General features: G+C 44.9%; 1 protein-coding gene across 6 annotated transcripts in view; it reads right to left on the bottom strand.

The window, feature by feature from the left end:
• The window catches only part of LOC126188132 (la-related protein Larp4B), a 382,619-nt gene that overhangs the window by 117,119 nt on the left and 240,200 nt on the right, over nucleotides 1-25,300 (bottom strand). For all 6 annotated transcript variants that reach the window (XM_049929613.1, XM_049929620.1, XM_049929614.1 and 3 more), the window contains exon 2: nucleotides 9,096-9,222. In XM_049929613.1, coding sequence (XP_049785570.1) covers nucleotides 9,096-9,222 — 127 coding nt within the window. The remainder of the gene's footprint in view (nucleotides 1-9,095; nucleotides 9,223-25,300) is intronic.

Here is a 25,300-nt window from a genome sequence, read left to right as displayed (position 1 = left end):
TTGTTTCCTGAAGACAGAAGATGACCGGCGAGTAGGATCTTAAGAGAATCGACAATTCAGCCCGATTGGCTCGAATGCCGCGGATATTCCAATGGATGACAGACATAGGGTGGACAGAAAATGGAAGGATAGGACCAAGGTTGCCCTGAACTCGACTGCTCAGAGCTTGTGACCGACAGCGTGGAACGGCATGCAGCCGAAGGCAGAAGATTCTGATCCATAGGTTGTTCAGGAGCAGCTCATGACACCAGCGATCGGCCGGTTGATCGGCTGCCAGCAGTGCGCCTCGGCGACACACAAGACAGCCGAGGGCGGCTACCACCAGGTGGTGCTGTAGATGACACACGCCGTGGCGGAGAAGGAGAGGAACTGGGTTTCTTATTAGCCTTCTTGGAAACAGGATGTTTAGAAGGAGGAGGAACCGAATGTTATGAAGTTGGGGAACGTAAAAAATTTTTCACGAGTAGGCTCTTTTTTGGAAGTCAGGGTGTCTGACTTTTGGGATCGAGATTTAGCAGAACCCGATGAAGGGTGAGCCATAGAGTGGGGAGGTTGAACGGGCGATCTTTGCGCTGGCCAATCTGACGACCGTTGCACTAAAGGAGAGATCACAAGTCTGCGTGGCTGCCTCCTTTGTTGGCCGAGGAGAGGCAAGGACAGTGCTGTATTTTCCTGTCTGAGGCACGGTGGGCTTTCGACTGGCGAATAATTTTCGAGCAGCAAAGGTCGACACTTTTTCCTTCAATCTGATTTCCTGAATGAGCTTTTCGTCTTTAAAAATGGGGCAATCTCTAGAGGAAGCAGCGTGGTCACCCATACAGTTGATGCAATGAGGGGACAAGCACCCTCATGGGCATCCTTGCCACACGTAACACATTTGGCCAGATAGGAACAGGACTGGCTGATATAACTGAACCGCTGACACTGATAGCAACGCTTAGGGTTTGGGATGTAAGGGCGAACGGAAATTATCTCATAGCCCGCTTTTATGTTTGATGGGAGTAACCCTGTCAAATGTCAAGAAGACAGTACGGGTTGGAACGATGATCGTGACCACCCTTTTCATGTCTATGAACAACCGTTATGCCCTGGCCAGACAGGCAGTGTTGAATTTCCTCGTCAGACAATCCGTCGAGGGAGCGTGTATGAACGACCTCACGTGAGGAATTGAAAGTGTGGTGTGCTTCCTCCCGGACAGGTAAGGCGGGTAGCAGAGAAGTACGCAGCAATTTTTTGTGCCTGTAGGGCACTGACTGTTTCTAACAACAAGGTGCCATTTCGTAATCTGGAACAAGACTTTACAGGACCTGCAATTTCGTCGACACCTTTCTGAATAATGAAAGGGTTGACTGTGGAGAAGTTGTGACCTTCGTCATACCGAGAAACAACAAGGAACTGTGGCAACGATGGAAGAACTGTCTGTGGCTGAGACTCTTTGAACTTACGCTTGTGAGCAGACATAGTGGAAGATGAGGAAATCATTGCGGATGTATCCCCATGATTACCGTCGTCTCCGAAGGCGCGCTCCTCTCTTGTGGGGGCCCTTTCTGAGGGCACTCCCGCCTTAGGTGATTGTTCACACCTCAGGTCACACCTACAGAGAAACGGACGGAGGGACCAATCGGCACTTTCGGAAGGTATCAGCTCGGGTAATCACCCCTCCCTGGGCCTGGCCGTTACCAGGGGGTATGTACGTGTTCTACCTGTCTACCCGGGGCGGGGAATTGTGTTACCCCGTCACCAGCTACGCATGGAAATGTGTGGGTCGGCCGTCAGACATGCACAGGGAGTAAATGGAAAAGAAAAAGAAAGGGAAGGGGAAGGGGAAAAAAAAACAAAGAAAGGGAAGGGGAAAAAAAACAAAGAAAGGGAAGGGGGGGAAAAACAAAGAAAGGGAAGGGGGGGAAAACAAAGAAAGGGAAGGGGGGAAAAACAAAGAAAGGGAGGGGGGGGAAAAACAAAGAAAGGGAAGGGGGGAAAAACAAAGAAAGGGAAGGGGGGAAAAACAAAGAAAGGGAAGGGGGGAAAAACAAAGAAAGGGAAGGGGGGAAAAACAAAGAAAGGGAAGGGGGGAAAAACAAAGAAAGGGAAGGGGGAAAAACAAAGAAAGGGAAGGGGGGAAAAACAAAGAAAGGGAAGGGGGGGAAAAACAAAGAAAGAGAAGGGGGGGAAAAACAAAGAAAGGGAAGGGGGGGAAAAACAAAGAAAGGGAAGGGGGGGAAAAACAAAGAAAGGGAAGGGGGGGAAAAACAAAGAAAGGGAAGGGGGGAAAAACAAAGAAAGGGAAGGGGGGAAAAACAAAGAAAGGGAAGGGGGGAAAAACAAAGAAAGGGAAGGGGGGAAAAACAAAGAAAGGGAAGGGGGGAAAAACAAAGAAAGGGAAGGGGGGAAAAACAAAGAAAGGGAAGAGAAAGAAGAGACCTCTCAAACGCCGCAGCAGAGAAAAGGGGAAAGAGAAGAGGTAAGGAAAAGGGAAGGATGAAGACTTGCAAGCAGAGAAAGCGAGGTATGTGTTAGATTTTCGAGCGTCCGTCTCCGGATGTAGGCACAAAAAATACTCCCAGAGAGGGAAAAAGGGAAGGAAAGAGGCGGAGGTAAGGGGGGGGGGGGAGGGAGGGATGGGGAAGGTGGGGGATGGGGAAGGATGCGGAAAAGGAAGGTATGCAGCCCAGAAAGGAAGGAGGGCCACATTAGCTCGGGGTCCCGTGCTCGCTACGCACGTATCCACAATAGAGTTTTGGACCCCCTGGGGGGGGAGACAGAAGTTGCTGTCCATGCATCAGCATGGCATTAGAAAGCACTGCTCCTGCGAAACGCAACTCGCCCGTTTCTCACACGGTATCTTGCAAACCGTGGATTAAGGGTATCGGACGGATGCCATATTCCTTGACTTCCAGAAAGCATTTGAATCTGTGCCCCACTGCAGACTCCTAACTAAGGTACGAGCATATGGGATTGGTTCCCAAGTATGTGAGTGGCTCTAAGACTTCTTAAGTAATAGAACCCAGTACGTTTTCCCTGATGGTGAGTGTTCATCGGAGGTGAGGGTATTATCTGCCTCAAGGAAGTGTGGAGGTCCGCTGTTGTTTCCTATCTACATAAATGATCTTTTGGATAGGGTGGATAGCAATGTGGGGCTGTTTGCTGATGATGCTGTGGTGTACGGGAAGCTGTCGTCGTTGAGTGACTGTAGGAGGATACAAGATGACTGACTGGTATAAAGAATGGCAGCTAACTCTAAATATAGATAAATGTAAATTAATGCAGATGAATAGGAAAAATAATCCTGTAATGTTTGAATACTCCATTAGTAGTGAAGCTTGACACAGTCACGTCGATTAAATATTTGGGCACAACATTGCAGAGCGATATGCAGTGGGACTAGCATGTAACGGCAGTTGTAGGGAAGGCGGATAGTTGTCTTCAGTTCATTGGTAGAATTTTGGGAAGATGTGGTTCATCTGTAAAGGATACCGCTTATAAAAAACTAATATGACCTATTCTTGAGTACTGCCCGAGTGTTTGGGATCCCTACGAGGTCAGATTGAGGGAGGACATAGAAGCAATTCAGAGGTGGACTGCTATATTTGTTACTGGTAGGTTTGATCATCACGCGAGTGTTACGGAAATGCTTCAGGAATCGGGTGGGAGTCTAGAGCAGAGGCGTTCTTTTCGGGAATCGCTACTGAGGAAATTTACGGAACCAGCATTTGAGGCTGACTGCAGTACAATTTTACTGCCATCAACTTACATTTTGTGGAAAGACCACAAAGATAAGAGAGATTAGGGCTCGTACAGAGGCATATAGGCAATCTTTTTTCCCTCGTTCTGTTTGGGAGTGGAACAGGGAGAGAAGATGCTAGTTGTGGTACGAGGTATCCTCCGCCACGCACCGTATCGTGGATTGCGGAGTATGTATGTAGATGTAGAATCAGCATGATGGAAAGCTCATTGTGGTAACCTGGTCAGCAGGAGATGGGAAGGGAATGAGAGAATCTACAGGAAGTAGTCACTATCACAGAGGTCATCTTGTGGCGACCAGATTAAGGAAAGGAGAGGGGAGGGGAGGGGAAGAAAGTGGAAGATCAATGGCAGAAGAATGCCATATGCAGCAATACAGTGAGTATGGGAACGTTCATTAAGAAGGCGCAGATTGTGGTCCACAAGAAACTGGTCAACAAGGAGACCCATAGTAGATGAAACACTGACCCACAAAGAGTGATGGGCATTAAAATGCAATGACGAGGAAGGGAGGGGGTAGTTGCTGGAGGAGCGCACTTAGAGCAGCAGATGTAGGTAGCCTGTCAGGCAGTAGACAGACTGCAAACTTATGACAGAGTCAAAGTGGACCCGAACAGCAATCTCTTCCAATGGGGTAGAAAGTGGGATCCATGTACTAATAATATCTGTATATATGCAGATGCCACCAGTAGCCCTCAAAGGACCGGCCCAGTACCGACAAAGTACAGAACCAACAAATGGTCGATGACTGAGAATTAGGAAAATGAGATTCATGGAGAACAACACAAGCTGCCGAGTGAAAGGCAATAAGGGATTGCAACTCAGGTGACATACTATCCATTACAGTTCCACTGAACAATCGTGGAGTGGGTATCCAAATGAGAGGCAAATGGCCTGGTGCCAATCACATTGTGGGGTACCATCCATCACATACTATGACAGGGTGACATTCACGAATAAGATGAGAGTCAGGTTGGAAGGGGGGAGACTGCACCTCTGCGTGCACTGAGGGTGGGGGATGGGCACTTGTCCTGGGACTTACGTGGTGTCTAAAAATGTTCAGTGAACGGTGTCATATCTGAATGGCAACTCTGCACATGTGCGTGCATGTGCATGGGTCTTCAGAGACTTTAGGAGAATCAATACACGGAATGCACTGCATGTGACTGGCTGTGTAAACAGACTGCAACCAGTTGAATGTAGTCAGTAGGAGAGTGTCACAGCACAATAGAGCAAAGTGTAAACATGAAGACCTGCTACAAATTGGTGAAGACTACAATGGAGACACATGGAATGGTGGTGCTGGTGTAGGGTATGGGAGCTATAAGCAGGAAATGTGTTTACAAATAGTTTGAATGTTTCTAAATGTGGCTCATCCTCAATTGTTTCCTTCACTTCATCGGTCAGCCATCGACAAGCAGAACCCTAGAGAAGATAGAGAAAGTGCGACAAATGCTGGCACGAGATCGGTGGCGGACTCTGTGATTGCATAGGAATTGGGCATTAGCAAGGACACAGTGCACACCGTCGTCAACAATGATTTGGTTAAGTGGAAGACCTGCTCCTGATTTGTGCCGCACGAGCTCACTGATGAGCAGAAAGCAAAATGGAAATTGCTGGTCATTTCATTTCCATGTGTGACCACTATCCACTGCTTCTGGACACTGTCACGGGAGGCGGGACCTGGTGCTACCTGTTTAATCTGGTATCAAAATGGCAATTGATGTCATTGTGTTCACCACCTTCCCCAGCAACCAAAAGCAAAAAAAGCGATCTGCAAAAATCCAAGGTGAAAACACTGTTTATCGCCTTCTTCGACAACAACGGCATCTGAACCAACTGCTACAGCATATCCGGCAGGTTCGGCCAGAGTTGCAGAGCACTGGAAAATGGATGCTGCTCCAGACAACAGCCCTGCCCTAGCACACTGCACAATCCGTGTGCGCCAATTCCTGCCACAGAAGATGGCAACTGTTCGTGAACACATTGTCAGAAGTCTGTTGTGGCAGGCAGCAACAATTTTTGAAGGGCAATAAAGAACATTTTTTGTATCTTTTGTTTTGTTTGTCGTCTGGTAGCATCCACTGAACTTTTTAGACACCACGTATGTTGTTTCTTCTTCTCTTTCACATGTTGATTGGGCAGGGTACAGTGTAAGAGCAGGCTTCTGATAGATCTGGAACCAAAAGAGCAGGCGACCTTTGGGTACATAGACACTCTCTCATGGCCAAGCCTCCGGCCGGAGAGGCACCAGGGGGATGGGGTAACGGCTCCCAGAGAGGGAGGGGGGGGGGAAGAGAAGGGGGAGGGACCAGGGTGAGGAACAGGGAGGGGGTAGAATGTAACAGAGGCAATAGAAGAAGTCATCAGCACAGGATGAAGTCAATCTGAGGAGTCTCAGTTTTCAAGATAAATGATCCATGATGCTATCCCTTTTCTTTTCTTATAAGTAGGGCAATCTGGCACGTGTGGAGAGTGAAGGTCATGACAATTGACACACAAGGGTGGCAGAGCATCCCAGCAGAGTGTGTCCACAGTCACCACATCAGGAAGACATAGGTACCTGAAACGCAAGCACCAAAAGCATGTCATGGATGGCGGGATGTGCTGCTTAACGTCACACCAGTGATACATCACTCTGAACTTCTCTGGAAGGGTATTTCCCTTGAAAGCCGGAACAACATACCGACATCAGTGCAGTTGTCCTTTCTGTACACACCAAACAAAATGAATGCCCCTTCATTCCAGATTGGGCCAGTGTTCCATCAGTTGGATGAAATCCCTATGAAAAATCACTCCCTGGTCCACGTTCATAGACTTACAAGGTGAAATGGACACCAGGACATCACCAAAATGATCACAAGCATGAAGAGCTGCTGACTGGATGGCAGTAGTAGTTTTTATTGACAGGTGACCAGACCTCATCTTGCTGAGATACTTTACTTCAGACTTGTGTTCGATATTTTCCACAAAAAATAACACCTTTGTGGCAGTGATGTATCCCTGTCTATCCTAACATAGGCCAGGTAGTGGGGTATGTGTTTCACCTGAAGCTTGGCCCTCTTCCCAGCATGTAGCCAGGGAAGCTAAGGCCACAGTGTCGTATCTCACTAGGGGTAAGATAGATACTGCCTACAGGAAAATTAAACAGACCTTTGGAGAAAAGAGAACCACTTGTATGAATATCAAGAGCTCAGATGGAAACCCAGTTCTAAGCAAAGAAGAGAAAGCAGAAAGGTGGAAAGAGTATATATAGGGTCTATACAAGGGCGATGTACTTGAAGACAATATTATGGAAATGGAAGAGGATGTAGATGAAGATGAAATGGGAGATATAATACTACGTGAAGACTTTGACAGAGCACTGAAAGACCTGAGTCGAAACAAGGCCGCGGGAGTAGACAACATTCCATTAGAACTACTGACGGCCTTGGGAGAGCCAGTCCTGACAAAACTCTACCATCTGGTGAGCAAGATGTATGAAACAGGCGAAATACCCTCAGACTTCAAGAAGAATATAATAATTCCAATCCCAAAGAAAGCAGGTGTTGACAGATGTGAAAATTACTGAACTATCAGTTTAATAAGTCACAGCTGCAAAATACTAACGCGGATTCTTTACAGACGAATGGAAAAACTAATAGAAGCCGACCTCGGGGAAGATCAGTTTGGATTCTGTAGAAATGTTGGAACACGTGAACCAATACTGACCCTACGACTTATCTTAGAAGTTAGATTAAGGAAAGGCAAACCTACATTTCTAGCATTTGTAGACTTAGAGAAAGCTTTTGACAATGTTGTCTGGAATACGCTCTTTCGAATTCTGAAGGTGGCAGGGGTAAAATACAGGGAGCGAAAGGCTATTTACAATTTGTACAGACACCAGATGGCAGTTATAAGAGTCGAGGGACATGAAAGGGAAGCAGTGGTTGGGAAAGGAGTGAGACAGGGTTGTAGCCTATCCCCGATGTTATTCAATCTGTATATTGAGTAAGCAATCAAGGCAACAAAAGAAAAATTCAGAGTAGGTATTAAAATCCATGGAGAAGAATTAAAACTGAGTTTCGCTGATGACATCGTAATTCTGTCAGAGACAGCAAAGGACTTGGAAGAGCAGTTGAATGGAATGCACAGTGTCTTGAGAGGAGGATATAAGATGAACATCAACAAAAGCAAAACGTGGATAATGGAATGTAGTCCAAGTCGGGTGGTGCTGAGAGAATTAGATTAGGAAATGAGACACTTATAGTAGTAAAGGAGTTTTGCTATTTGGGGAGCATATAAAATGTAGACTGGCAATGGCAAGAAGAGCGTTTCTGAAGAAGAGAAATTTGTTAACATCGAGTATAGATTTGAGTGTCAGGAAGTCATTTCTGAAAGTATTTGTATGCAGTGTAGCCATGTACGGAAGTGAAACATGGACGATAAATAGTTTGGACAAGAAGAGAATAGAAGCTTTCGAATTGTGGTGCTACAGAAGAATGCTGAAGATTAGATGGGTAGATCACATAACTAATGAGGAAGTATTGAATAGGATTGGGGAGAAGAGGAGTTTGTGGCACAACTTGACAAAAAGAAGGGATCGGTTGGTAGGACATGTTTTGAGACATTGAGGGATCACCAATTTAGTGTTGGAGGGCAGCGTGGAGGGTAAAAATCGTAGAGGGAGACCAAGAGACGAATACACTAAGCAGATTCAGAATGATGTAGGTTGCAGTAGGTACTGGGAGATGAAGGAGCTTGCACAGGATAGAGTAGCATGGAGAGCTGCATCAAACCTGTCTCAGGACTGAAGAGGAGAACAACAACAACAACAACAACATATACGACAGTAACAGCTGTTGGAAGCTGGCATCTACATAAAGTAATTGCACTAAGAAACTGCCAGAAATTTTCTGACAGGCTCATTTAAAGTGCCGATTAATGGCCCCATCCCTGAAGTAGGTAATGTGATACTTTTGATACACATAAAATTACAGTATTTTGATGAGTGTACATGATTGCTCAGTAGGTGAGAAGATCATGTACATATTTAAGTTGTATGAAGTGCAATGCTTATTAGTTTCTTTCTTAGTGGCAATGGGAGACCCTTATTTTCTCAGGAATTAAGGTCAGTTAGTGCCTGAAATTGTGAGGTCCTACAGCAATGTGGAATCACTCAACAGCTCAGCTTGGCATATTTCATACAACATGACTTGTTACAGGTGAAACCGATTGATTTGACACTTTAGAACAATTTTCTCTGGAGCAGTGAACCTGCATAGGCCATGAGTTATAATTTAAACTTTTTACTATCTGCCAAGTTATATTTTGTGAAAGGAAACGTAAATTACTGCATATGCAATGTATCTTACCATCCTCTGTAGGGTAGTCGACATCTGAGTAACTCCAAATGGATCCATCAGATGTTCCTTCAACAGCCTTGTTTTCAAATACATCCGCATTTGGATTGAGTGCCGCATTACTGGGACTAGGAGTCACCTGAAAGGGAAGAAGAATGGTTATATCTCACTGCTAATAGTGATTCAGTCCAATTACTTAACATCTTTCTGTAACAATTAGGTAATATTTATTGCTGCATGCTCTGTAGTCTTATGACTAACAGTTTATGGTATCCTAAAGAAAGCTCCCAAAGAAAGCTGGTGCCGACATGTGAAAACTACCGAACAATCAGTTTAATAAGTCATGGATGCAAAATACTAACGCGTATTCCCTACAAACGAATGGAAAAACTGGTAGAAGCTGACCTCGGGAAAATCAGTTTGGATTCCCTGGAAATATTGGAACATGGGAGGCAATACTGACCCTACGACTTATCTTAGTAGCTAGATTAAGGAAAGGCAAAGCTACATTTCTAGCATTTGTAGACTTAGAGAAAGCTTTTGACAATGTTGACTGGAATACTCTCTTTCAAATTCTGAAGGTGGCAGGGGAAAAATACAGGGAGCAAAAGGCTATTTACAATTTGTACAGAAACCATATGGCAGTTATAAGAGCAGAGTGACATGAAAGGGAAGCAGTGGTTGGGAAGGGACTGAGACAGGGTTGTAGCCTATCCCCGATGTTATTCAATCTGTATATTGAGCAAGCAGTGAAGGAAACAAAAGAAAAATTCGGAGTAGGTATTAAAATCCATGGAGAAGAAATAAAAACTTGAGGTTTGCTGATGACATTGTAATTCTGTTAGAGACAGCAAAAGACTTGGAAGAGCAGTTGAATGGAATGGATAGTGTCTTGAAAGGAGGGTATAAGATGAACAACAAAAGCAAAATGAGGATAATGGAATGTAGTCGAATTAAGTCGGGTGATGCTGAGGGAATTAGATTAGGAAATGAGACACTTAAAGTAGTAAAGGAGTTTTGCTATTTGGGGAGCAAAATAACTGATGATGGTTGAAGTAGAGAGGATATAAAATGTAGACTGGCAATGGCAAGGAAAGCGTTTCTGAAGAAGAGAAATTTGTTAACATTGAGTATAGATTTAAGTGTCAGGAAGTCGTTTCTGAAAGTATTTGTATGGAGCATAGCCATGTATGGAAGTGAAACATGGACGATAACCAGTTTGGACAAGAAGAGAATAGAAGCTTTTGAAATGTGGTGCTACAGAAGAATGCTGAAAATTAGATGGGTAGATCCCATAACTAATGAGGGGGTATTGAACAGGATTGGGGAGAAGAGGAGTTTGTGGCACAACTTAACTAGAAGAAGGGATAGGTTGGTAGGACACGTTCTGAGGCATCAAGGAATCACCAATTTAGTATTGGAGGGGAGTGTGGAGGGTAAAAACCATAGAGGGAGACCAAGAGATGAATACGCTAAACAGATTCAGAAGGATGTAGGTTGCAGTAGGTACTGGGAGATGATGAAGCTTGCACAGGATAGAGTAGCATGGAGAGCTTCATCAAACCAGTCTCTTGATTGAAGACAACAACAACAACAACAACAACAACAACAACAACAATCTGTTTGCAACAGCTTCGAAGTCATTTAAATCAGACAGCTTGACATATTTGCACTTTTTTACTCTTTAGTGTTAGTGCTTAGTCATGTAATATAATGCATGGTGTTTAAGTAAAACGACGTGAGGGTTGCCCAGTAAGTACTGCGCCACATTTTCTCTCTTCAATAATTCTTTATTGACAATGAGAATCTCTCTCTCTCTCTCTCTCTCTCTCTCTCTCCCTCCGTCTGTGACGGACACACACACACACACACACACACACACACACACACACACACACACACACACACACACACCCTATTTTCCCATGTAATCTCCATCCCATTCTATGGCCTTCCGCCAGCCGAAAACGGGCCTGTATGCCCTGTCGGTACCAATTCTTGTGCTGGTGGTGGAGCCAGTGCTTCACTGTGTGAATCACCCCCTCATCGTCTTCGAAATGTCTTCCAGAAATGGCATCCTTTAAAATGGAAGTCCAAGGGGGCTAGGTCAGGGCTGTAGGATAGATGGGGTAACACTGTCCAACGCTGTTTTGCGATTTCTTCAACAGTCCACAGACTTGGGTGGGGCTCAGCGTTATCATGCTGCACCAAAACATCTCCTGGGTTCCCAGGCTCCAAAGTCGCCAGAAGCATGTCTTTAGTTTTGTTAAGGTGTTGACATATGCTTTTGAATTACGGTACGCCTACTGGCATCACAGTGTGAATCACACCTTCAGTCCCAGAACACGGTGATCATAACCTAATCGGTGGAAGCAGTTGCTTTGAATTTCTTCTGTGGGGAGTGGAAACAGCGCCATTTTGATCCCGAAACAAAACTACAGTCGATGGAATGGCGAAGCCAGGTTTCACCAACTGTCACAATCCAGGACAAGACGCCCTCGCCCTCAGCTTCAAAACGTTGCAACGAATCAAGACATGTTTTTCTGTGTGATGTGGTCCTCTGTTGGACACCCATCGTGCACACCCTTTTGAGTATGAAAGATTGCGAATAATTGCATCTGCACTTCCTTTGCTGTTAGACAGACGTAGCGCCAACTGCCGAGTCTTGATGCGTCTGTCCTCTCGAATGACATCAGCAGCTCGCTGCAACATGTCTGGTGTGACAGCCGTGGATGGTCTCCCCGACCATTGCAAATCACGGAGCTCCGCCGAACCGCGTTCTCATTACCTCGCCCTCCGTGACCAGCAAGTAACTGTACTTCTGTCTACAGCTTATGCTGCGTTTGAGAGTACTCCCCACAGTTTCTTTTTCTGCACAGAGAAATTCAATGGCGGCACGTTTTTTGTGACGTACATCATCTACAGACGCCATTTTGAAACAGTCTTGCAGCTACACTATATGTCGGATGTGACAAACTTGGCGCGCTCACTCAGGAGATTTCAAATAATACATACATACATAACGTTTCGCATTCGTAGCATTGTTTTCGGCTGAGGAAAAAAAAGAAGCGGTGCATTACTGTCTAGGCAACCCTCGTACATCATGTCATGTCAGTAACATGACAAGCCATATCATCCAACCTGGCACTTGTCAAGTGTAATGTGCTACAACGCGTCAGAGTTCGGGATGCATGCATCCCACTCTGGTATACAGTACTTCTAATTATAGATGCACCGCCGCACTGTTACTTCCTACTGTCGCACACACTGTAGACACAAATTTTTATCCGTTTGTTCTTACACCCCATACATGTAACGGGGGGGGGGGGGGGGGGAGAGAAATGGCCCCTGGGGGCCGAAGGGCGATAGCGGTAACAAACCTCCTCCCATCCAGAAATCAAAGTAATATTTTAGCGTCCCCCACAGAACAAACCCACCCCAGGAATTTTATCTCTCCCCCTCCTCCCTCCCGAAAAACGTTTACAACAATTACATGTACACTCTTCAGTCATATGAAATTATATATTGTTTGCTACGGCTGACGAATCTCCTGGATTTTGGGAACAGGATCAGGGACTTTAGCCTATAAACTGCAAGTGTTCCTACACGTTGCAGCTAAGGGAGTTCACTACGTTGGGAAGTAGGTTTAACTAAATGAAAGAAAGAAAAAAAGCCCTAATATGTGAAGATGTTTCGATTTAAATGTCTTCGAAGTTGTCATATCAGTCAGAAACCTGGTTTCTTTCGTTTACATCCCTGACTCTGCCCACGACATACATAACTTTTTATGCTATGATAAGAGCATTTTCAAGTTTGGTTCCACACTGTTACTCCACCACAATTGCGACATTACAACCAAAGCTTGACAACCGATGTAGATTTTGTTCACTCGTACGATGACTGATCCGGTATAGGCTCTATTGTCTGTAGAACCGTGTTGCGTTTATCGTGGCAACTGATCCGCAAAAGCTTAAACCATATAAGTGGTGCGCGTGTTTTTGTTTCTCATACATAAAATACGAATGAAGTAGATTTTTGAAAGAGTTTTGATTTTAACGTAACAATGCACTTCTTAATTTCAGATTCACTTTAAACCGTTTCCGTGCATCAATACAAGTAAGAACTAATTCTGCATGCTACATTTTGCTTGAGTTTAAACAATCTTACCACGACAATGGATAGAGAATATTGGATGAGAAAAAAATTGGTTTTGACTGTTTCCATTTATCTACCTTCGTTGAGTGTGAATCGATTCGTACGAGTTTAAAATACAGAAGTGGCGTGCTTCAAGAAAACTCTCAGAAACTATTTTCTGTCTGTTTTAGCACGTAAAATGCGAACGGTACACATAGAAATTGTGACATAAGCTGGGCATTAGTTTCAGCCCAATTATAATCTTTTGCCAAAGGGATTAATCGATTCGCGAAATATGCCTGGGCGCCAACTTCGGTTCAAACCTTGCTTTTATACTGTAACATAACTACAGTAAGGTAGGTTTTTGAATGGCTATACAAATGGCCGCCAAACGTTTTTACCCGATGGTCCTGCCTCAAATAGAAATTAACGCCAATACACCCCCATCCTGAACTGCTATTCTGCGTGCGGACGTTTCAGACATTTGTTACTGCGCTCCCGCACTTGGAACGATAATTCCATTTAAACAGTAGAGACTGTCAGTCCACAGCGACACATGGGTTGGATTCCCGACTGTGGCGGAGATTTTCTCCGCTCAGGAACTGGGTGTTGTGTTTTCTTCTTCTTCACCACCACCACCACCACCACCACCACCACCACCACTGACGCGCAAGTCGCCGAAGTGGCGTCAAATCAAAGACTTGGACCAGGCGACCGGTCCATCGAACGGGAGGCTCTCCCCACACAGTGATACATAAGACAGCCCATTTATTTAAAGGAGATCCAATGACATACATACTGTGTTAATTTCCTAACAAGTTCTAACTTCCTAGCTTGCTTAACGTTAACAAACATGTGCATTAGTTATATTAATGCCCAGTGCTTTATGACATTGCTCCGTTTTTGCTGTGGCAGATCAAAGAAATACAGTAGTAGCTTAAAAATAGCAAAAACCAACAGTGTTTTAATCACTGACCAGTGAAAACGGTTGATACTAAACATTTCATGGAACTATTTTTCTGATGGAGCAAGATGGGCTCTTAAAATATATTAGAGAAAGAAAGTACCATAGCCAAATGGATGTTAAATTCATGGGATACTGTTCGCACACCCAACCATATGTTTAGACAAATGTGCAGCTCCCGTAGATGAATGTCAGGAAACATCGAGGTTTGCTTCCATGTGCAGTGGCAGCGGCGGCAGAGCCTGAAATTGCTGCCAACAGTTCTTGTGCGTTCAGATTTCTGTAGAGGAAAAATTTTAACATTGATGGGTAAGCGAGTCCCCTTTATGCCATTTATCGCTTCTTTCACCTCGAACTGTGTTTTTCCATTTTAAGTATGGGAAGTGAATGTGGTGCTAAAGAAGAATGCTGAAAAATCAGATGGGTAGATCACATAACTAATACGGAAGTATTGAATAGGATTGAGAAGTTTGTGGCACAACTTGACTAGAAGAAGGGATCGGTAGGTAGGACATGTTCGGAGGCATCAAGGAATTACCAATGTAGTATTGAAAGGCAGTGTGGAAGGTAAAAACCGTAGGGGGAGACCAAGAGATTAATACACTAAGCAGATTCAGAAGGCTGTAGCTTGCAGTAGTCTCTTGGAGATTAAATTTGCACAGGACAGAGTAGCATGGAGAGCGGCATCAAACCAGTATCTGGACTGGAAGAAGACGACGACGACGACGACATGGAAAGTTATGCATGAAGGCGTACTATCTTCCGTAAAGAAAAGGGACAGTTGAGCTCCAACCTTCAGATTGAAGACAGCTTTCCCTTACATATCTTGTTTTGCTACAGGAAGGCATTCCTATTCACGGCTAGGCGGCATATGTTTCAGATTTCCACTTTTTTACATTTAGTGTAAATGGTGATCAAATTCTCTTCCAGCCAACGAAATCCACGTTTCCCTGCATATAGTAAGGATTAATATTAGGACTGTTCCTTCCATGCAAACAGTCCCTTGCCCCGTTGTTTGTGCTTCTCGCTCTAATGTCAACAGCACGTCACCCTCTAATCGTGTTGCTCCTTTTGCTCAGAAATTTACGATAATGCGCGCTAAACCTATAAGGGGCAGTGAAATGGAGAGAGACGGAAGGCAAAGTACAGTTTTGAAATAAAGTAGTCGCCATAACTTAATACATTTATCCCGATTTAAGACATGCCTGCTAATGCCTTCATGGAAAAATGTTTGCGGTTACCTATGGAACCGTGATTCCACCCAGGAGTGCATCTCTTCGTTTAGTCCGTACCAAATCTACGGCCCAAATTTCTTCCTTCAGGGCTCCAAAAATACGAAAATATGATAGGGAGAAATGGGAACTGCATGGTTGTCTAAGGGCGGCCCCCAGCACGTTGCTAAATTTGTTTCGAGTACGCCTCAGAAGTTTCGCTAGGAAGCCCTTACACAACCCCCATGCCATTTCCGTAATTGTGGTCCTCGAGGAAGTTAGTTGTGGCCACCGATTCGCTTCGGACCAAGAGGTGCACGCCTGGGTACAATGGTGGTTCCGTACGTAACTGCAAACATTTTTCCATGAAGGCATTAGCCGTCTTGTTTCACGATGGCGTAAATGTATTAACAGTTAATGCAATTACTTTTCACATAATAATAATAATAATAATAATAATAATAATAATAATAATAATAATAATAATAATAAGTTTACTTTATTCACTGCTTGTCTTTAAATTTGACTGCCCCGTTATTATATATTTGATACGAAACCACTCTTTCCTGTACAGATAAACGCAAATACAAGGCCACTTTATATGACGAACTACTTAATATGGAGTCTCATGGAATAACAATGGTGCTTTCACGATAAAATACAAATACTTAAACAGTTAATGTTTAAAGTGCATATATCTAGTGACAAATCTGTTTTTACGTTCAGATTGTGGAATCTACCACCGGACTGGAAAAACTCCAAATTCTTTTCTTGCAAATGGTCTGAATACGTGGTAAATGAAATTTCAAGTATGAGACACAGTCAGACATTACCGTCTCTACTGGAACAATACTGGTTCCCAGAGCATCGCCAAGTTTCGATGATCACTATCCCTATCTATCTTAACATATGTTCTGCTAAGTACCATCATGTGGTTGGGCTACATCGCTAAAACTGTTTTGAAAAATTTTACCTTTTGATAAATTGTCACACCCGTAAAAATGAATACAACTGCTATTTCACGCTCGTTTCTGCACTTCGAAGTAACTTTGTCGATAGTTGTGCATGACAACTTCTTAAGAAAACTAAATGTAGTACAGCCGACAATGGCATACGTCCTGCATTCAGCGAGACGGCAGAACCACCTTTTTTGTTCTTAGGCTCTGCGACTTATTGTTCAATTTCTTCCAGTGCACGCATCTCCTGAGTTGTTTAACATTTAGACCTTTCGTCCAATTAGTGATGTATAGACCGACAGTTCAACCTTCCGACACGACCGTTCTTAATGTATTTTTACTACCTAATGTAGGAAGAAATTTTGATGTCGAGTGAACTTCATTCTGTACTCTTGGCAGTTGCCATACTATACATTGGTTATAGAATATGAGTCATGCGGTAAGAATACGTTACCGTCGCAAGAAAATGTGATTAATAGTGACAGCAGGCAACATACCACATAGACGTCTCTCAGAGATGAAAGCAACAGATGAATGAACGGATGTGAACTGTGTACAACCAAGGAATTCAACACTCAAGACTTCCAAAAGGGAAGTCAACTTCAAAGACGTTAAAAACATGTTTTGACAGAGTACAGAGAAACCGCGTGACTCTTGAATTGTTGCGTTCATTTGTTGCCGCTTATGTGATAAACTATTATATTTTCACAATTTCCTTGGGAGCGATCCCATTCTCATTCATACGAACAACTATATCGGCAATGAGGTGTATTTCACTCACTCACCAGTCGTACGAATTAGGTGCGTCGATAAGCGATTCGTATCATATGACACACGCACTGTCAATAATACGGTATATAACACCAGACGTTTTTTCTGGTGGGGATTCAGCTGTCTTATCGCCTTTTTATCAGAAGTTTGCGGTTCCCATTCGAAAGTCACTTGCTTTGGACTAATAGAATGGTTGTGCACAATCAACTGTTATTTTACGTTCCTCCCAACCATACATCTCGATACAGACAAATCTGAATAAAACCAACAGCGATTTTTTTAAAAAAAAATTTGGCGCGAGGGAGGACTGAACACGGCTAGCCCGCTTTTAATCCTACACCATAACCACTATGCCACTTCTTTTCCCGGCTCTCCTACATTGCACTTCACATTATTCTTGAACCGTTCACTGTTTCTAGTTTACTTTTTACACCTCCTTCCTGTTTTCATTCTTGATCTGTGTTCAGTGTTTGAGGGGGCCCTCTTACGGCTAAATCTGAGGGGGATGCGATGGGATGGTTTCCCATGTTAGAATAAGGACAAAAGTTGTGAAGTAAATTATGGCAGTTAAACAGTTACAGGTAAAAACTTAGTACGGCTGTCTTAGGATGACCTGAGGTCATGTATTTATAATTTGGAACTTTTTCTAATATCCAGCTCTCTCAGATACAGGTGCCGCCGAGACGGTCGCCTTAGTGAATCGAACGGCGATGTGGCCATCGTCCGGCTGCGCATTTCGACTCCAGCTGCCAGAGCGCGTGAATACCCACAGCTACGTTAACTCCGCTCATTTGCAACAATTAGCGGTCCCAGATTTTTATGTTATGCCTAACAACCGTACAAAGTGTGCGAGGGCACACGTTACCAGCGTCATCATCTTTTGCAAGTAAATCCAATACATACAACACACTTTAAGAAAGTACCCTACGCACGGGGGCACGAGATTGTCGGAAACGGTTTCCATCAACTCTTTTTTCGAAGAAATGTGAGGTGTACTAGGTGCATTCAAGTTCTAAGGCCTCCGATTTTTTTTCTAATTAACTACTCACCCGAAATCGATGAAACTGGCGTTACTTCTCGACGTAATCGCCCTGCAGACGTACACACTTTTCACAACGCTGACGCCATGATTCCATGGCAGCGGCGAAGGCTTCTTTAGGAGTCTGTTTTGACCACTGGAAAATCGCTGAGGCAATAGCAGCACGGCTGGTGAATGTGCGGCCACGGAGAGTGTATTTCATTGTTGGAAAAAGTCACTAGGAGCCAGGTCAGGTGAGTAGGGAGCATGAGGAATCACTTCAAAGTTGTTATCACGAAGAAACTGTTGCGTAACGTTAGCTCGATGTGCGGGTGCGTTGTCTTGGTGAAACAGCACACGTGCAGCCCTTCCCGGACGTTTTTGTTGCAGTGCAGGAAGGAATTTGTTCTTCAAAACATTTTCGTAGGATGCACCTGTTACCGTAGTGCCCTTTGGAACGCAATGGGTAAGGATTACGCCCTCACTGTCCCAGAACATGGACACCATTTTTTCAGCACTGGAGGTTACCTGAAATTTTTTTGGTGGCGGTGAATCTGTGTGCTACCAGTGAGCTGACTGGCGCTTTGTTTCTGGATTGAAAAATGGCATCCACGTCTCATCCATTGTCACAACCGACGAAAAGAATGTCCCCTTCATGCTGTCGTTGGGCGTAAACATTGCTTGGCAACATGCCACACGGGCAGCTGTGTGGTCGTCCGTCAGCATTTGTGGCACCCACCTGGATGACACTTTTCGCATTTTCAGGTCATGCAGGATTGTGTGCACAGAACCCACAGAAATGCCAACTCTGGAGGCGATCTGTTCAACAGTCATTCGGCGATCCCCAAAACAATTCTCTCCACTTTCTTGATCATGTCGTCAGACCGGCTTGTGCGAGCCCGAGGTTGTTTCGGTTTGTTGTCACACGATGTTCTGCCTTCATTAAACTGTCGCACCCACAAACGCACTTTCGACACATCCATAACTACATCACCACGTGTCTCCAACTGTCGATGAATTTCAATTGGTTTCACACCACACAAATTCAGAAAACGAATGATGGCACGCTGTTCAAGTAAGGAAAACGTCGCCATTTTAAGTATTTAAAACAGTTCTCATTCTCGCCACTGGCGGTAAAATTCCATCTGCCGTACGGTGCTGCCATCTCTGGGGCGTATTGACAATGAATGCGGCCTCATTTTAAAACAATGCGCATGTTTATCTCTTTCCAGTCCGGAGAAAAAAATCGGAGGCCTTAGAACTTGAATGCACCTCGTACATAGCCTTGAGGATAAAATGTTGAAAATTGGGTGGACTGAGATATGGAATGAAGGGGTCCTCTACAGTATCGGCGGAGAACGGAATATATGAACGACACTGACAAGAAAGGACAGGATAATAAAACACATGTTAAGACATCAGGGAATAACTTCCGTGGTACTAGAATTAACTGTAGAGGATAAAACTGCAGGGGGAAGACATAATGGAATACAGTCCTCAAGTAACTGAGGGTGTAGCGTGTTAATGCTACTCTGAGGTGAAGAGGTTGGCACAAGAGAAGACAGAAGATTACATAGTGACTGCTGACTGTCCGACGTCCACAGGATGAGTACGGGGACAGCGCCGGCATGAACCGAAATCACAGGTAGGGGAAAGCAGTACTGACGACGAAAGCGCAGTGCACGGAAATAATATGCGACTGCTGAGAAGAATGGAGGAATGGGTTCCCGAACTCTGATCACAACTGTGTGCGAAAGTTGGTGTAAAGCTTTGAATATCGAAACGTGTACGACGTGGCTGTTTCAGCGGAAAAACACCGAAGTTGCTCCCGTTTGCTTGACCCCAGCAAGAATGCGCGCTACAGCGCACAGCAGTGAATTTGGAACGGAGTTTAATATGGCGCAAATACATCGCTTTTAATGCAAAATCTTGAGCAGTAACTCAATAGAGGAAGCGTCACTTCAGTTACACGTGCATTCCGTAGTACGGAATGTATAACCATTTTGCAGTAATTCTGTTGCAGTAATTCTGTTACGTTCATCTGTAAACTTTAACGAAGTCTATATTTGACTGCTAGTGTTGGATCGAGACCCGAAGACCCTTGAGAATTCTAGTTAGGTGCTGATGAAGCCAGTCCACCTATCAAGGTGAAGGTAAGTGGAACCAGCAAGGAAATGGACCAGGAATGTGTGCAACGAGTCAACATTCGAAGGAAAAAATACTAGATACGCCTGCAGTGGAGTTTTGGGACTCCTACTGGATACCAGCTTAATTAGTTTCATGTAAGTGCAAGGATGTTACTTTGGTGACGAACTCTCCCCAACGAGTACACCACGGGAGCAATAGCTGCCATTTAATGGCAAGAGCAAGTTTTGGCGCAGGCACAAAGGGGATTAATGAACTTGAGCTTTCATGCTATCTTCGTTGTTCCATTTGACAGCTTCGTGAACGCAAAATTCTTTGCAATATAATTCTGACGACTAAAACCTACGCACAGAAGGAAGCATGATCTGTGCCTTTAAGTGTATACTCAAGTCAAGCCGCCTGATCTTCATCCGTCCTATCTTTAAGTGAGGTAAAGGTCTGTTTATTTTTTAAGTCTTTGCTACTGTACTACAAGGTAAGAAGTAAATAATGAATTAGAAAGTTATTTTCATAACACATCGTGTTAGTTTCATCAAATTCAAATAGTCTCAATTTTTTAATTTGCAATATCAGTTCTGAATTAGATAAATTGAATGATATTTCATAGGTCTGACAAATTACGAAAATACTGACAGATCTGCCCAACGACTCTCCACGACGACTTCATGCCAGTCTACTGGCAAATACCAAGAGACGATAGGACACACGGAGTCATTTTTATAGCTGCGAATTTCCTTTCAGGGGATTTGGATAAATGCAATCAAACCAATGTGAAAGAAGTTTAAAAGAACGTGTTGTAAAAGAAATTAGGGCTAACCGTCCCTAAACTGTGTTGGCCCGAGAGCATATTCAAGATCTGGGCTAGGTGGGGTGGAGAAGATGGATTGTATCTTTAATTTCGCGTTGAATGGCGAAATATGAGATTTTGCGACAAACCATTTTGGGCACTCTTGTTACTAGCATGCATCCATAAGGTGTTGTGGCTCTAATCAGATACATACCGAATTTATACAACTGTCTGGTGTGCCACAATGCCAATTATGCTCTTGTTTTTGTTTCATTTTATGACGCAAAAACAACTGGGGTCATTTCCGCTCAAGTCAAAACTAAAGAACACTAAGAGGAGTTAAAAACGCCTACACGACACTCCCAATAGACATAAGACATCTGAAAACGGACGTGGAGAAAGGGCTAAAAAAAGACACCATACAGAAACGGGGGTCCAAAACTAAAAATTAAATGGCCTCCCCACACTGCTTTCGTGGGTAAAAAGTAAAACGCGGTCAACAGCGGGCGTCATTTGCTAAAACGGCTGATAACTCAGATAGCAAACTTAAGTGGGAACGAAAACAGTTTAAAAAATGAGCATTCCATCAGGATGTGGTGGACAGTTAAAACTTGGACATGATGTGTACGAAGTGGCGGGGGAGCGCCACTTACATGACGATGGCTGGAAAGGCAGTACCCAATACGCAACCCAGTTAAAATGACCTAACGGGAGGAGGTTGTCCAAGCCGCTGTGAGAGGCTTAATAATCCGGAGCTTATTTCACGAAGGGAGGGCCAATGGCGATGCCAAAGGGACACCACCACCTGAAAGGCAGCAACACAGAGTTCATTGGATGGAATATAGGAACTAGTGGGCTGAGGTACGAGGGCTGAGCCTTGGCAGCAGCGTCAGCAGCCTCGTTTCCTGGCAGACCGACATGACCGGGAACCCACAGAATCATCACAGTGGTTCCACCAAGAGTCAGCAAGTGACGGTTTTCCTGGACCCATTGCACTAAGGGATGGGCGGTGTGCAGTGCACCTAGACTTTGAAGGGCGCTGAAAGAGTGAGCAGAGGACAACTGGAAAGGCTGTGTCGCTGGGTAAACTCTGTGGCCCGATACAGGGGGAAGAGCTCGGCTGCAAATACTGAGCAGTGTGCCAGAAGCCAATATCTAAAGATTGGGGCGCCAATGATGGCACACCCGACACCACTATCAGTCCGAGAGCCATCATCATGAAGAAAGATACTATCTCAAAGTTCCATGCGAAGGTCTTTAAACAAAGCACTAGAGCGAGGCTGAAATAGTGTCCTTACGACGTGAATGAAGGCCAAGGAGAACACGGGCTGTTGCATGATGTGAAGATGGTGAATGGTTCACACCCACTGTGAAAGTTGCAGTTAGTGTGGAGTTAAGCCACTGGAGCAATGCCGGAAGTAGGTAATAGAAGAGGGATGCGCCCCATACTGTCAATCAAAGGAGTCATCGAAGGAGGCGGCCTAGAATGGGTGGCCACACATGGCAGACAAACTGCATGCATACCTGCTGAGGAGAAAGTCATGGCAGTAGGACAGTGGCAGTTCCACAGTTTCTGCATCAGACACTCAACTGTACTAGTGTAAAAGGCGCCAGTGGCCTAATGGATGCCACGATTGCGGATAGTGTTGAGACAGCGTAAGAGGGATGAACCTGCAGACACAAACGAAGCACCCATAGTCGCGTTTCGAATGGACAATGGACCAGTGGGTGGTTTGACCTGCACCTCAGGAGGTACCATTGAGGATATGTAGGATATTTAGGGACCATGTACAGCCAGCTGCCAGATAAGACTTGTGGGAAAACCAAGTATGTTTCCTATCAAGCATGAACCCCAGGAATTTCGTAGTTTCAATTAACGGAACAGCAACAGGCCCAACATGTGAAAATGGTGGAAGCCACAAATTGCGCCGCCAGAAATTCATACGAACTGTTTTGTCAGTGGAAAAACTAAAGCCATTGTCGATGCTCCTTGATTAAAGACCATCAAGGTATCGCTGAAGACCTCGTTTCAATGAGGCAACTCCGTTGAGAACAGCAACAGATGGCAAAATCGTCAACAAAAAGGGAGCCGGAAATGTCCGGCGGGTTACTTGCCATTATAGGGTTAATGGCGATAGTAAAGACGACGACGCTCAGGACGGAACCCTGAGGCACACCGTTTTCCTGGATAAAGGTGTCCGACAAGGCAGAACCCATACGCACCTTGTAAACTTGATCTTTTAAAAATGCCTGAAGGGAACAGGGCAGGTGGCCACGGAAGCCCCACATATAAAGGGTACGGAGGAGACCAGTTCTCCAGCAGGTGTCATAGGCCTTCTCGAAATCGAAAAGACACGGTCACAGTCTGGGATTTTCGCAGAAAACCATTCATAACATGGGTGGAGAAAGTAACAAGATGGTCAACTGCAGAATGATGCGCTCGAAATCCACACTGTGCTGTGGTTAGTAAATTGCCCAAATTGAGCCACCATACCAGCCGGGAATGATTCATATGTTCCATCACATTGCAAAAACAGGTGGTGGGAGAGATGGGGCTTTAGGTGCAAGGAACGTGGTGTCCTTACTGGGCTTAGGTATGGGTAAGACGGTGACTTCACGCCAGCGTCAGAAAAAGTGCCCTCTGCCCAGATGCGGTTGTACACATTAAGCAGAAAGAGCTTGCCCGCAAGAGAAAGGTACTGCAACATCTGAATGTGGACAGCGTCTGGCCCTGGGAAGGAGTAGCGGATGAACTGAGAGCATGATCTAGCTCCCTCATAGTATAGGTGGCATTGTAGCACAATTCTGAGAACAGTATCGCCAGAGCCGCCTCCGCTCGTTTCTGATGGAGGAAGGCACGGTAATAATAGGAAGAGCCCGAAATTTCCGCAAAAAGGCGGCCAAAGTTGTTGGCTATAGCAATAGGGTCCACGACGACATCGTCGGCTATGGTCAGGCCAAAAATTGGGGAATGAATCTTAGTCCCAGAGAGTTTGGCCCACACGACAGAGGAGAAAGCTGAACTGTTAAAAGAACTAGTGAATGAAATCCAGCTAGGTTTCTTGCTATCCCAAAGAACGCGATGACACTGTGCATGTATCTGTTTATAATGAATCCAGTTTGCCATTGTAGGATGACAGTTAAAAATACAGATATGGTGTTTCCACACGCGAATTGCGTCGCAGCATGCCTTGGTCCACCAAGGTATTGGGACACGGCATAGAGAAGAAAAAGTGCGAGGAGTGGAACGTTCTGCAGCAGTAAGGATAATGTTTGTAAAATATTCCACCTGGTCATCGCAACTGGGGGAATCTTGCTCTTTGAAAGCCGCCAGGGAGGAGTAAAGACACCAGCCAGCCTTAGTAAGCTGCCATTTGTGTGTGTACGCAGGTGGAGTAGTAGTCAGCAGACAGATAGCAAGTGAGAAATGGTCGCATGAGTAGGTGTCAGAACGGACCACTTGAGACCATGGGCAAGCTGAGCACCGCAGTGCAGTAGCATAGGTCTAGGTCCAAATGAGAATACGTGTGCGTGGAGTTGGTGCTCCTGTCTTAAGGCAGAGGAGCTTAAGTTGATGAAGGAGGGCACCTCCCTGACATGATCTGGGAGAATGCCGAAGGGGTTGGTTCACATTAAAGACACTGAGCAGAAGAAATGGATGAGATAGCTGCCCAATAAGCTGGAGGAAGTCTGCCCCAGTGGCAGAGGGAGATAAATGGTACATATGGGAAAGTCAGGTGGGGAAGGAAAGTGCGAACTGCAACAGCTTGAAGATGGGTAGTCGGGGAGATGGGTTGACTACGAATGTCTTCCCATATCAGCAGCATGACTCCCCTGAGATGGAATGCCGACCTCAGGGGGAAGGTCGAAACAACTGGGAAGAAATGTGAAAGCTCAAAGTGGTCATGAGGATGCAATTTTGTTTCCTGAAGGAGGAGTACAAGGGGACGCTATGGTTCTAAAAGCAGTCTTAAATCCTCTGTTGGCTCTAAGGCCGCAAACGTTCCATTGGGGGAGAGTCATGATGAGGAAAATATGAGGGGCTGTCACTTCGGCGGCTGCTGAGTGCCAGCTTGCGAAGACTTTCTTCTACAGGGCACAGAGGCAGGAGGATCCTGCTCCTTGAGGTCCATAGAAGCATCTGCTTTCTTGTGCTGACGGTATGTGGAGTTCAACGCAGAAAAACGGTCGGTGGTGCGCACTGGAGACACACAGGGCAGCCAGGTGAAGG

The sequence above is a fragment of the Schistocerca cancellata genome, chromosome 5 (assembly GCF_023864275.1).
Source record: "Schistocerca cancellata isolate TAMUIC-IGC-003103 chromosome 5, iqSchCanc2.1, whole genome shotgun sequence".
Taxonomy (NCBI): Eukaryota; Metazoa; Arthropoda; class Insecta; order Orthoptera; family Acrididae; genus Schistocerca; species Schistocerca cancellata.
Note: the sequence above shows the minus strand (reverse complement) of the source record. Positions and strands in the feature narration are given on the sequence as shown.